The sequence below is a fragment of the Calonectris borealis genome, chromosome 27, assembly GCF_964195595.1.
Source record: "Calonectris borealis chromosome 27, bCalBor7.hap1.2, whole genome shotgun sequence".
Classification (NCBI taxonomy): domain Eukaryota; kingdom Metazoa; phylum Chordata; class Aves; order Procellariiformes; family Procellariidae; genus Calonectris; species Calonectris borealis.
In genome coordinates this window covers 1,949,630-1,961,635 of record NC_134338.1, presented here as the reverse complement: position 1 = coordinate 1,961,635, position 12,006 = coordinate 1,949,630, and the positions used below count along the sequence as shown (strand labels likewise).

The 12,006-nt window shown below is 42.2% G+C and overlaps 1 protein-coding gene across 1 annotated transcript in view; it reads left to right on the top strand.

The window, feature by feature from the left end:
• Window positions 1-12,006, top strand: part of DOCK5 (dedicator of cytokinesis 5) — a 69,330-nt gene that overhangs the window by 51,672 nt on the left and 5,652 nt on the right. Inside the window, exons 43-50 of the mRNA XM_075174625.1 lie at window positions 112-198; window positions 668-844; window positions 2,985-3,068; window positions 3,847-3,984; window positions 4,097-4,263; window positions 5,028-5,205; window positions 7,554-7,692; window positions 9,981-10,096. Of these exons, the coding sequence (XP_075030726.1) occupies window positions 112-198; window positions 668-844; window positions 2,985-3,068; window positions 3,847-3,984; window positions 4,097-4,263; window positions 5,028-5,205; window positions 7,554-7,692; window positions 9,981-10,096 (1,086 nt within the window). The remainder of the gene's footprint in view (window positions 1-111; window positions 199-667; window positions 845-2,984; window positions 3,069-3,846; window positions 3,985-4,096; window positions 4,264-5,027; window positions 5,206-7,553; window positions 7,693-9,980; window positions 10,097-12,006) is intronic.

The window sequence follows — 12,006 nt, the reverse complement described above, 5'->3', positions numbered from 1 at the left end:
GTCCTGCTAGCTAGTGCTTAAAGCCTGGTTCCATGCGCTACCACAGAAGAGAATTGAATTGCAAGACCAATATTTCCCTTACATCTTGGAATTTTTTCCTTCTCTAACTAGAATATGTGGATAGAAAGGACAACCTACACGACAGCGTATTCATTTCCAGGCATCCTCAAGTGGTTTGAAGTCAAACAGATTACAACGGTAAGTTCTGCATGTGGGCTGGGTCTCATCCCCTCCCTCTTTCGTGGAGTAAAGAGTCTTGCAACAGTTAGGACTACTAATCCTTCCACTGTTGGATGTGGCACGCCAATAACTTCTGCTTCGGATAAAAGCAAATGTGTCTCTTCTTTCACGTGCTTGTCTTTCTATGCCATTCTGCAGACAGCTCTACCCAAGGCAGCAAAGTTCTAGGTTGACTGTTTAATGCTTGGGAGAATGGTTACTTCTGTAGCATATTCCAGAGTCAGCAGCCAAGTCCTAAACTGCTGTTCCTTCAGCTTAAGGTATAAGATTGTTCTAGCATTCATCTCTGAATGGCAAGATGGTTAGCACAGGGGGTCCAAAATCCTCTGCTGGAAACTGTTGGGCTGTTGTTCATATACGAGGAGTTACGTAACTTCATATTCAGTGGAGGCGAATGAAGGTTTACTCTGTTTCTTCTTTCCATCAGGAAGAGATCAGCCCCTTGCAGAACGCCATAGAAACGATGGAGCTAACCAATGAGAAAATCAGCAACATTGTCCAACAGCATGTCTGGGACCGGAGTCTTCCTGTACATCCTCTCTCTATGCTCCTGAATGGGATTGTGGACCCAGCGGTCATGGGGGGATATACCAACTATGAAAAGGTCTTTTTCACATTTATCTGTAGCTCGGTCTGCAATGTTGAAGACCTGAAACGAAACATGGGAGATTCAAGTTCAGTTTTCAGCTGTTACTCAGACATAGCACTTTCTGTAGCTCTATCCGTCTGTTCAGAGCTCAAAGAGGAGGAGAAAAGAACAGAGATAAGAGATTTCCACTAGACTGGAAGGTGGAAAACCTCCACATCTTTTGTGTTTTAGTGTTTAGTTTTAGTGCTGTGCATTGCCATGGAGGTGAGTGATCCAGCTCTTTTGGGCCTCATTTACAGGGGTGATAATAACATGGTCCTACCTCCTGGGCGCATTGAGGTGCTTGGTCCGCCCAATGATGGATGCAAGTAACAAAGAAAAGGAAAAGAGCCGTTTCCCCATTGTATTAATATAGAATGGTAAGGCAAATGAGGATTTCTCTTTCCAGCAGATAATCTGTCTGTGGAATCTTGCAGCAAAAAGCATATATTTCAGGAAAAAAAAACAGTGTTTCCTATCCAGGTTTATTCAGTTGACTTCGGTTGAACAGTGTATGTTCTTCCTTTATTGTGATGTTTAATTTAAGCTGTTTATTCCCAGTATCTAATGGTGGTATTCCCAGCACAAAGTATATTGCTTATTTCCATAAGCTGAATGGATGGTGTTAAAACATATTTAATTCTTCTCAGATGTGTTCCAGTCACGTGAAATGAAGTGCAAAAGTTAAATGGGAGAGGGCCTGATTTATCTGGGGTCTAACTCTGCTGATTCCAGAGGAGTCGCATACTTTGCCAGGGCTGAATTTGGCCCTAAATCCTCCCATTTTATGAATTAAGGTTGACATAAAGTTTAGAATTACGAAAGTGGGAAAGCAGTTAAAACTAGGAAACACAAAGTATCTATAACCACATCTGGAAATACTCATTTCTGGTTCATATTTTCCTATTTCAACTGAAGATCAGTACAGAACATTTGGCTTTTGTGGGCGGCTAAAATCTTGACTTTTAATTGTTTCATTGTAGCCAAAAGCCAAAGTCTGCATTTTTAACATGCGCTTTCTTCTTGTAATAATTAAACACTTTCAAGAAAAATCCAGAGGGACCTACCCGGCAGTCCTTTCACAGGCTAACCTCCTCTTGACATCAGCCTTTTTCAGAGTCATACCACTAGGCCTATAAACACTTGTACATACAGTCCAGTTAATGGAACGCAGAAGTAAGAAATATAGGCAGAGGCTGAAATAGATCAGAGACGCGTTTTAAAGCCAAATGAAAAATTATTAGGGATTTTATCTAGGAAAAAGAAAAATTAAATTCTTCTGACCAGGAACTGTGATACCTTTCAATGCAATACACTGTAGCACATAATGTGAATTGGCACAGTTTTAAGGCTTCGGTCCAGAAAAGCGTACTTGTGTTTGTTCAACTTTAAACCGATACCAGATTCTGTTGATTAAAGGTAAACACATATGAAGTGTAGACTAAAGGTGCTTTGTTGAATCAAACTGCGAGTCAAACTCTCAACACGGTCTTTATTTCTACTGAATCTTCGTAACAAGCCCCATGTGAAAATGTTGTACTTAAGGGCTTAAGTCATAGAGCTTAAGGAAATTGCAGGCAGGAGATGCCCTGTTCACCTTTCTGCAGCTGAGGTTGTTTGCATGTCATTGTGTACTGTAGGTCATTGAATGCTAAAAATGAAAGAGGCTTCTTGAAGTGAGAGCTCAGAGTCTGGATCTGCTACTCACATTTGAGTGACAAGTAACGTAGCCTTGATTATTCAAATCAATACTATTTTATGAGAAGGGAATCGTAATTGAAGAAAGCTCTTGTGATGAAGTAACTTTTTTTACATATCAGTGTTTCACTGAAAGAATAGTAAAATTTGGGTGGTGGATTTTTTTGTTGTTTGTTTGGTTTTGGGGGTTTTTTTTTTTAACAAAAAAGTCTCTTTTCTTCCCAGTTCTCAACAAATGGTTCTTTGTCCCTCAGCTTTGTGTCAGGGATATTAAAATACTAAATTTTTAGATATTAAAACCAAACTTCGCTAGGAGGACTAATGCCAGTTAATTGCTTTTAAAGTACAGGGATCTTTCACTGAGAGTTAGCTGTGAAAGCAATGTAGTGTCTGTATCATCTTCTCTCTTTGCTTTCAGGCCTTTTTCACAGAGAAGTATCTTCAAGAACATCCTGAAGATCAAGATAAAATTGAACTGCTTAAGCAACTAATCGCTCTACAGGTATAGGATGGGCAAAGAAGTGGAAGCACTATATATGAGTGCAGATGCTTTTCCAGCATCATTGTTTTGGAGAGATAATGCAGATAAATACTGTAAGAACAATCTGGATGTGTGTACAGTTGTTTTTTTATTTTGAGGAAACTGTCATATTCTAAATTTGTGGCCTAGACTGTTCCATGTACGTCGTGTTGCTCTGAAATGTTATTCTGGAATATTTGCCAACATGGCATAGATTTTTCCCTCATGAGTCTAACAAAATATCCGTTACCTTTTCATGAAATCATCAGACCGAATGTTTTGTCAGTCTGACCATTGAAAGTTGTCTATTTTGACCTGCATAGCAATGAAAAATTGCCCTAGTTTTTTTGTAATGCAAATTGCATCCCTGCCGACCAGTTTTTACGTATTTCCACACAACAGAGCCCAGTTAAGGGTACCTCACAATCATACAGCTTTGGGGCCTAGGAAGTGATACTCCAACATTTAACATGCTGTGTTTTCCAAAGCAGAATATGGTATCTGAGTAGGGAAGAGAGAACCACAGGTATAGATGGGGAAAGTGTTCGTGTTTCTGGAACACGTGGAGCTCAAACAAACAGTCAAGTTACTACAGTGTCACAAGTTATGAGTCAGTAGCTGAGCTTCCTTACTCTATGATTGCTTTTTTTGCCTCTGTGTACTCAAAACACGTTGATTTAAGTCCTTTGATTGTATCTGAGATGTGTAACATGCATAGAAAAACAGGAGAGCTGATTTGTCCATTTGTTTCTCCTTTCAGATGCCATTGTTGGCAGAAGGGATTAGGATCCATGGTGAGAAGCTGACGGAACAGCTGAAGCCTCTGCATGACAGACTGACAGCCTGTTTCAAAGAGCTGAAGAAGAAGGTGGAGAAGCAGTATGGTGTAATAACTTTGGTAAGCGTACCTGGTCGTTCAGTGTTTTGCCTCGAAGAAACACAACTTTCCCTTTTCCCACTTGTTAGTGAGTTAGTGTTACGTGATTTATCACAAGCGTATTTGTCTGCAGCCTCCCTCCCTCACCGAAAGGAAACAGAGCAGGTCAGGCTCTGTCGTGTTGCCCTATATCATGTCTTCCACGCTGAGACGGCTCTCTGTCACATCTGTGGCATCTTCTGTGGTCTCTACATCTTCCACGTCATCTGATAGCACTTCCTCCAGACCAGGTTCGGACGGGTTAGTAATCAGCCTTTACATGTGATTTACAAGAGTGGGGATATGCCTTTGCCAGAATTAGTTACTCTTAAAATGAAGATTTATTCCATACACAATAGTAAGACCTATGCATTTAAAACTTTAAATGGAGGCCGATGTTGTTATTCCATTTTACAGATAGGGAGTTTGAAGCACAGGTAGGGATAGTTCTGGGAATTGAACCTACAACTCCCTGTCTCTTGAGTCCCAATTATCTACATGATACTGAAGGGATGGACGCAGTGTAGATGCAGACTATTTCTGTTTCCCAGAACGCTGGAAAACAGCGGTGTAAGATACTGTAAGGTAATTCAGTTTGATGTGATCTGCAAAGAGGTGCATAGTCATATGTTCTACCTACCTGTATGCAGCTGCATAAATGCCATTAAAAGGAGCTGCCTCGCAGCAGCAGCAAACATTTCCTGATGTTACTTCTCTGTGCATCTAGTTTGCATCTGTGATAACCAGGGAGTCTAGGTGACTTGCTAAAGTCACACAGCAGACTCGGTGGCAGGATTCAGCATAAAATGCAGGTCTGCACTTTATCTTGCACATAAGGCATTATACTCAAAATTGCTGGGTAACTTAGGAGCACAAATCTCAGTGAAAATTCCATGGTCATAACTCAGTTTTTCACATTAATCTCTTATGCAAACTAAGAGATGAGAGTTTTTTAACAGACAGCACTTTAAATGTCTGATGGACTAATGTTTCATGTTTTTTCACTCTTTCGGTGTGGACCACAGATCTATTCTGGAGCCTCTCTTGGAGAGAAGAATATCAACAGCTTCCAGAGCTGAGGAACTGCCCATGAAAGATGATGGTGATAACCGGATTAGCAAACTCAAGCGGAAGGACTGGAGTATTAGCAAGTCTCAGGTTATTGTAGAGAAGGAGCCAGAAACGGAACTGACTTCCAAAATGGTAAAAAAAAAAAAAAAGAATTAGCAATAATAAAATCCACAGCAGGAGATTTTAGTGTTTCCGTTGCTTTCAGCCATGCTTGTCATTGGGAACTTCATTAAATAGTGGGAGGGGTTCAAATACCAAAAGCCTTGGTCATCTGAGTAATTCTTACTTTTTTATTTGGAAAACTTGTGTCACAGACCGAAATGCAGTTTGGCTTAAGGTACAGACTGGAAGCATGAGGCACTGATGTTTCATCTAGGTGCTCAGTGCCCTCGTTTCTTGTAGGAGTGGAGGACTGCGTGATCCATTCAGCACAATGTAGAATTGTTCTGTTTTTGTTGGAGCAAGCAGATACTGCTAGCCCACTCAGAAATCCAGCTGGCAAGCCAGATGTTCAGCTGCTATCAGTCAGCATCACTGCACAAATCAAATGTACTGCAAGGTGAAGATCAGTTTGATAGATTGGGGAGTTGAAAAAAGATGGTCTGGTACTTAGGTCACCAGCTTGGGACTTTGAAAAACTGGTTCTTCCAGTCTGTGCTCTGCTCCAGACCTCCTGGGTGAGGGCAGGAGTGTTTACTCCTTAAGCAAATTATTTGCAAATGAGGAATAAAAGAGAATCTATACCCCTGCAGGAGTGTTGTAACAAGGAATATATCGGAGACTGTTAGGCATTCAGGTTGACCCTGGGATTCAGAATGATCACCTAATACAAACGGCTAAGTTTCAGCCCAAAAGTAGAGTTGTATGACCTTGGAGTGTTACCCTGATTTATGCTAAGACTATGTTACACTGTCAGAGAGTATGCGAGAATTAGGCATCCGAGTATTTAAGCTGGTGGCTCAGTGATACTAATTTGACTTAACACAGGCTGTGTAAATAATGAGAAAACGTGAGTTCTTCTATTTCCCTTTCGCTCCTAAGATCTCAGCTGAATCTGGCAGGAACAGGTTATGCTGCTATATATTCAGGAATTCTCATCAAATCTGAGTGATGCTGCCAGCACTTGGAGTCTGCAGAATATTTATAAAAATGGGAACTGTGGTTCTAGAATCATGTCATTTGGTATTGACAGGCTTTCCACTGAAGAGGAAAATCTGGGGCTCTAAATATTAGTGGTTCAGGAGGCCTGGCTCTCTGCCTCTGGAAGAATTAAATGGGTTTAACCCACAAACTGTGATGTCAGCTGCTGATCACTTTATTTAAAGTAAAACTAGAGGGAAAAGATCTGGGAGAAAGCCCGTTTGTATCGACCAGTTCACTAGGACAGTAAGGCATGTCTGTCCAAGACTTTGCATTGCAGAGAGCTGAGAGATGCAAAACAGAACACCCACCCTCCCCTCTCCCCCATATCTCTGAGGCCAAATTACATGTGTGATCAGCTTACTGAAGTGAATGAGCAGTTAAGGGTTATATTCATGCTTAAGAACTTTGCAAAGTACAGAGAAAGCGGTTTTTATAGCTGGTCTGTTCCAAAGCTGCATAGTGCAGCACAAGAATTGGACAGACTGATTTTATGCAGCTCTTGACTAAGCTGCTTGAGAACTAGAAGCCAGAGGGAACCAAAGGCTTGCTCTATGTCCAGCAGCTTTGGTCTTTGTAAGTTTTATATTCACTGTACCAATGTGTGGTCCCTTCTGTGCAGTGAGAAATACTGAACTGCTTAATGGTGGAGAATTGATCTCTAAAAGAGCCCAGTGAGTTTAATTACGCGTGTAAGTGACAGCCTTCTCTGTAAAGCAATGAACTAATATTTGAAAGGACCATAATATTCATGCACTGGACTCTTGGGACCATATTCAGATGGCCTCACAATTTGAGTGAAGAGCAGAGAGGACACACATGACACTGGAAGGAACTGGAACAACATCTCCCGAGGCCCAAATGCAAGGGATTTGCTCTGTAAAGTCTGAAATAGACTTGTTTCACAGCCCTAAGGAGCTGGATGATACTAGCAGTCCTGACCTGCACCCAGAACTTAATCTTTTTTTCCTTCTTGGAAAGACTTTTTTCCCCCCAAAATTTGTTCACAGAACTGCTAGTCAAATGCAGCAGTTTTTCAGCTTGATGTCTTCCCTTCTTTGTTAATATGCTAAGGTCGTTAAAAACAGTTTGCTATTGCTACCCAGTTAGTAAGGTCCCACAGAAAACTGGATGTGTCGTAGGAGCACAGTGTATGCCTTTTGACATGGCTTAGCCAGTGCAGTGGTTTCACTCTTCTGTTTCACCTGAATGCACCTTTCTCTTTTATGCATGGCTTTTCTGGAGCACATTGATGCCTTTGTGACAGGTCTGATTATCTGATACGTGTGCAGCAACCTTGCTGACTTCTAAAGGTTTTGCTCACTCTTTGTTTCAACCAGGGCATGTCAGGAAAAGCACAAAGGCCAAAGAGTCTTCAATTGGGAGACAACAGACTGACTTTGCTTCAGGGTTCTTCACTCCAGCAATCAACGCCTCGCAGCCCACCACCCATCACTCCCAAAACCCCAAGAACCCAAAGTAAGTTCTATTATAGAGCAATTGCCCCATCCTTCAGGGCAGTATCTACAGTAGAAGGAATTACTATATATTTGCTGGGGTAACCTCATTGGGGAGGGAGAGAGGGAGGGAGGAACTGCTCTGAAGTAGTTCAGAGAAAGTGACTCTGGGCTGTTAATGTTTGTAGACATTTTTGTCAGAAAACAGAATTTGGCAGTGTTACCAAAGGCACTGCGATCATACTTGTGACTTATATATCACTTGTTAAAATTAGTGTATCAGATGAATTCCAGAGAACAATTTTTATCTTTTTCAGTTTCTTCCTTGTTTTCCCCTGTATTGACTTGTGGGAAGGTATATTAAACCTTAAGGTGAACATTACATGCAATCAGTATAGATGCTTATAAATGCATCAAGTCAGGTGGTTACAGCACATACTAGAGGAGTGTCTCCTGTGAATTCACTGCATGGAACTGCATCAATCCAGCATGATATTTCTGATCAGGTCTATGGCTAAATTTTCTGGGCAAGCCCTGAAGACTTTGTTAATTAATGAACAGTAACTCCCATTGCGTGGCAAAAAGTTTTAGGAGAATCACAGAATCATAGAATCATTAAGGTTGGAAAAGACCTCTAAGATCATCGAGTCCAACCGTCACCCCACCACCACTACACCATGTCCCTAAGCGCCTCATCTACACCATTCCAGGGATGGGGACTCCCCCACTTCCCTGGGCAGCCTGTTCCAAGGCCTGACCACTCTTTCAGTAAAGAAATTTCTCCCAATGTCCAATCTAAACCTCCCTTGGCGCAACTTGAGGCCATTTCCTCTCGTCCCATCGCTGTTACTTGGGAGAAGAGACTGACCCCCACCTCGCTACAACCTCCTTCCAGGTAGTTGTAGAGCGTGATGAGGTCTCCCCTCAGCCTCCTCTTCTCCAGGCTGAACACCCCCAGTTCCCTCAGCCGCTCCCCATCAGACTTGTGCTCCAGGCCCTTCACCAGCTCCGTTGCCCTCCTCTGGACACGCTCCAGCACCTCCATGTCCTTTTGGGAGTGAGGGGCCCAGAACTGAACACAGGATTCGAGGTGCGGCCTCACCAGTGCCCAGTACAGGGGCACGGTCACCTCCCTGCTCCTGCTGGCCACACTATTTCTGATACAGGCCAGGATGCCGTTGGCCTTCTTGGCCACCTGGGCACACGGCCGGCTTGTGTTCAGCTGTCGACCAACACCCCAGGTCCTTTTCCTCCGGGCACTTTCCAGCCACTCTTCCCCAAGCCTGCAGCATTGCTGGGGTTGTTGTGGCCGAAGTGCAGACCCGGCACTTGGCCTTGTTGAACCTCATGCATTGGCCTCGGCCCATCGATCCAGCCTGTCCAGGTCCCTCTGCAGTTGCTCTGCAGCTTGGAAACTCAGCTAATAAATGTTACACCTGGAAGAGAAGGAATTTATCTTGAAGAATTAGCAAAATGAATAATTTGCACAGTTATCTTCCTTGCATATCCAGTAAGCTCTGGTCAGTAAGTTAATTCTGAAGCAACACAGAAATATGGCTAAGGTAAAAATACAACTGTAGTGTCACCACTGACAACTTCCTTGCTTGCTGTTGCATTTCTCATTGTACTGCTCTTTTTTTAAAGGAACAGAACTTCATATGTAGGACCTGACTGTCCTCCCTCTTATGTGGATATAAATTCAGAATTCAGTGTAGATAACGAACTAAACTAGCATAAAACTGTTGTGAGAGGATTAAAACCAGAAAGTACATATCAGGGTGGGGGGACGGGGCGGGGAGACAACCAGAAACACAAACAAATGCAGGACCACTATATGAAGAGAGATCTGTGAAAGGAATGTGAAACTTCACTCTTCTACTTAGCAAGTGGTTTTAATTGCAATTAGTAACAGGACAGCTTCCCAGGAATTCTTCTGAAGTTTGGGTACTTATCTACTCCATCAACTGGAGTTAAAATCAAAGTGAATTCTCAGGTTGAGGCCCAGGCTGAAAGGAAACCCCAATGAACATTGCAGATGTGATAATGGATTCCATTTTCTGTTCTCTCAGGCATGCATTTTTCACATAAACTTAGATTCATTTGATGAAGACAGAACTCTTCTGGGCATTTTGAACTTAAGGGAGATATAACCGTGACTCTACTTGGAGATAGCCATTCAGGTTTAGCTTGTTAGCAGATAGAAAGCACAAGATATTAAATTATTCTCCCTTAAAATTCTACATGGTCAATCTCATTTCCCATTCCTTTTCCGCCTACTTTAATGTCTTTTCTTATTATTGTTGCTTCTAGGTTTTCCCTCATTGCAAGCTGATGGATTGGCAACTGCTAGCTTACAGAGCACCCCACCCCCACCCCCGCCCAAAAGCAAACCCTATGAGAATAGCAACCCGAGGAATTCTGTGGAGGTAAGGAAATGAGAGCTGACATTTTTTTGGAAAACAGCTTTTGAGAAAGAGACACCAGTGGAATTTTCCAAGCTGCTTCTAGGGTGGTGCTACTTGAAACTTGTCTAATCATTTTACTGGTTCACTCCCTGAAACCACAAAAGAATAGAAGGTTTTTTACTTCAAGAGGAGGCTGTCAAGTGCAGTCCCTTTTTTCAAGTGGGAGTTGTGTTGTCCTTGGTTAGGCAAACTGTGTATGGGGGTGGGAAAATATATTGAAAACAAACAAGAACAATGATTAAAAAGTTTCGAAAACATGATCAATGTAAAATAGCACAGTAATCTGGTCCTGAAAAAGAAGGGGAAAAAAAAATTTCACACATTTTCAGAAGTGATAAATACCTCCTTTTGAGTCCTCAGCTCAGAAGAAGCTAATTTTTCAAGGTATGCCCCTGTAAACAAATTTTCTCAATTTCATGAAGTTGGCTTCCTTCTTGGAACATCAAATTGCCACTTTTTTTTACGCTGTATCACTAATGTTTCTCTTGCCCTGTGGGATTCCAAATGGCTTGCAGGTACTTTACGTGCAAATGCTCTGGTCATTGTGTCAGAATCATTTCATCTGCCCCTGAAATGTAGGTGCTTTTGATAGGAGACTGTAATTGCTTACCAATGTGCAGCAACAGAAAGCATCCTTTTGTAACTGTGAAAGGGATGGATGTCTCCCCCAGTCCAATTTGCAGAGAGGATTTATGGAGTAGCTTAGTGAGATGAACTGGAATTCGACCAAAAAGAATTTAAAGAGTGATCGCACTTAACAAAATACATTACCTCTGACAACACAGGAAGACAACAAAACAGCTGATCGCTTAATTCTGTTAGAGAGAGAGATGACACTGGCATAAAGCCTTGAAGCATGGGATAAATATAGGAGGTTTTCTGCTTCGTCCTTCTTTCGGTCAGAATTGACTGTGCTTCTGAAAAGGGGCAGTGTAGCTGCTGTAGGTGGCGTGAATGGCGGAAATACGCCAGCTCTAGGGGTGCTATGGGAGTCGCTGGTTCAAGAGGATTAATAAAAGAGCCTCCTTCCCTTGAGTCTTGTAAGAAAACTAATTACTAACATGTTCTGGCTTGCAACATTGACCTTGGCTTGCAGCCAAATGAAAAGGATTTGAAGGGCTGTAAAGAGAGATTGTAAAAGTATTTTCTGAAGGGTTTTGTTACTTTGTTGTTGTGGTAAAGTTGACTTTGTCCTCCTTCAGTTAAAATAGTCCTGAAATCTTGACAGTTTTGGCTAAGGAAGTGGTGAGCCATGCAAGCATCTTGTTCACTTGGCTCTTCGCATCTCATTTGTTTACAGGATGCCCCTGTAAACAAGCAGAGAGCCAAGTTGAAAGGACCCACTAGTGCAGTTTCCTGCAAGAGCAAGAAACGCCCTACAAGCCCCTGTGCTGCGTAGGAAGGCTGTGGCTTCCTTTAGTAGAACTCTTTGCTTGCCGCCATTTTATGGAATTAGTTGTACCATTCTGATTTGGAAGCATTTTACATCCTTTTGCTCCATACTTTGTGCAACTCATCAAGCCAGCAAGATAAAAACAGTTGAATTTTGAAACCTTGAGGGAAATGGGTTTATTGCCATTTCACTGATAAACAGAAGGTGGGACAGAGGGACAAACGGCTCTGACTTGAAGTGAGGCTGCAGGTCAGAAGCAACTAAAGTATATCTGTGACTAAAGCGTATTCTAGCAACTAAAACGTACCTGCTTCTGTTACCTCCTGGGGATGTGTCCTTGTTTGCCCCTGACATCGATTGCATGTAGTACTGAGAGGCTGAATTCAAAGATTTGGGCCTGAAAAAAACATCAAGTAGTACAGGACCTTTTGCATTTCTTGTTTGGTAAAGCAAAATGTCTTAACTTGCCAGTAATGGT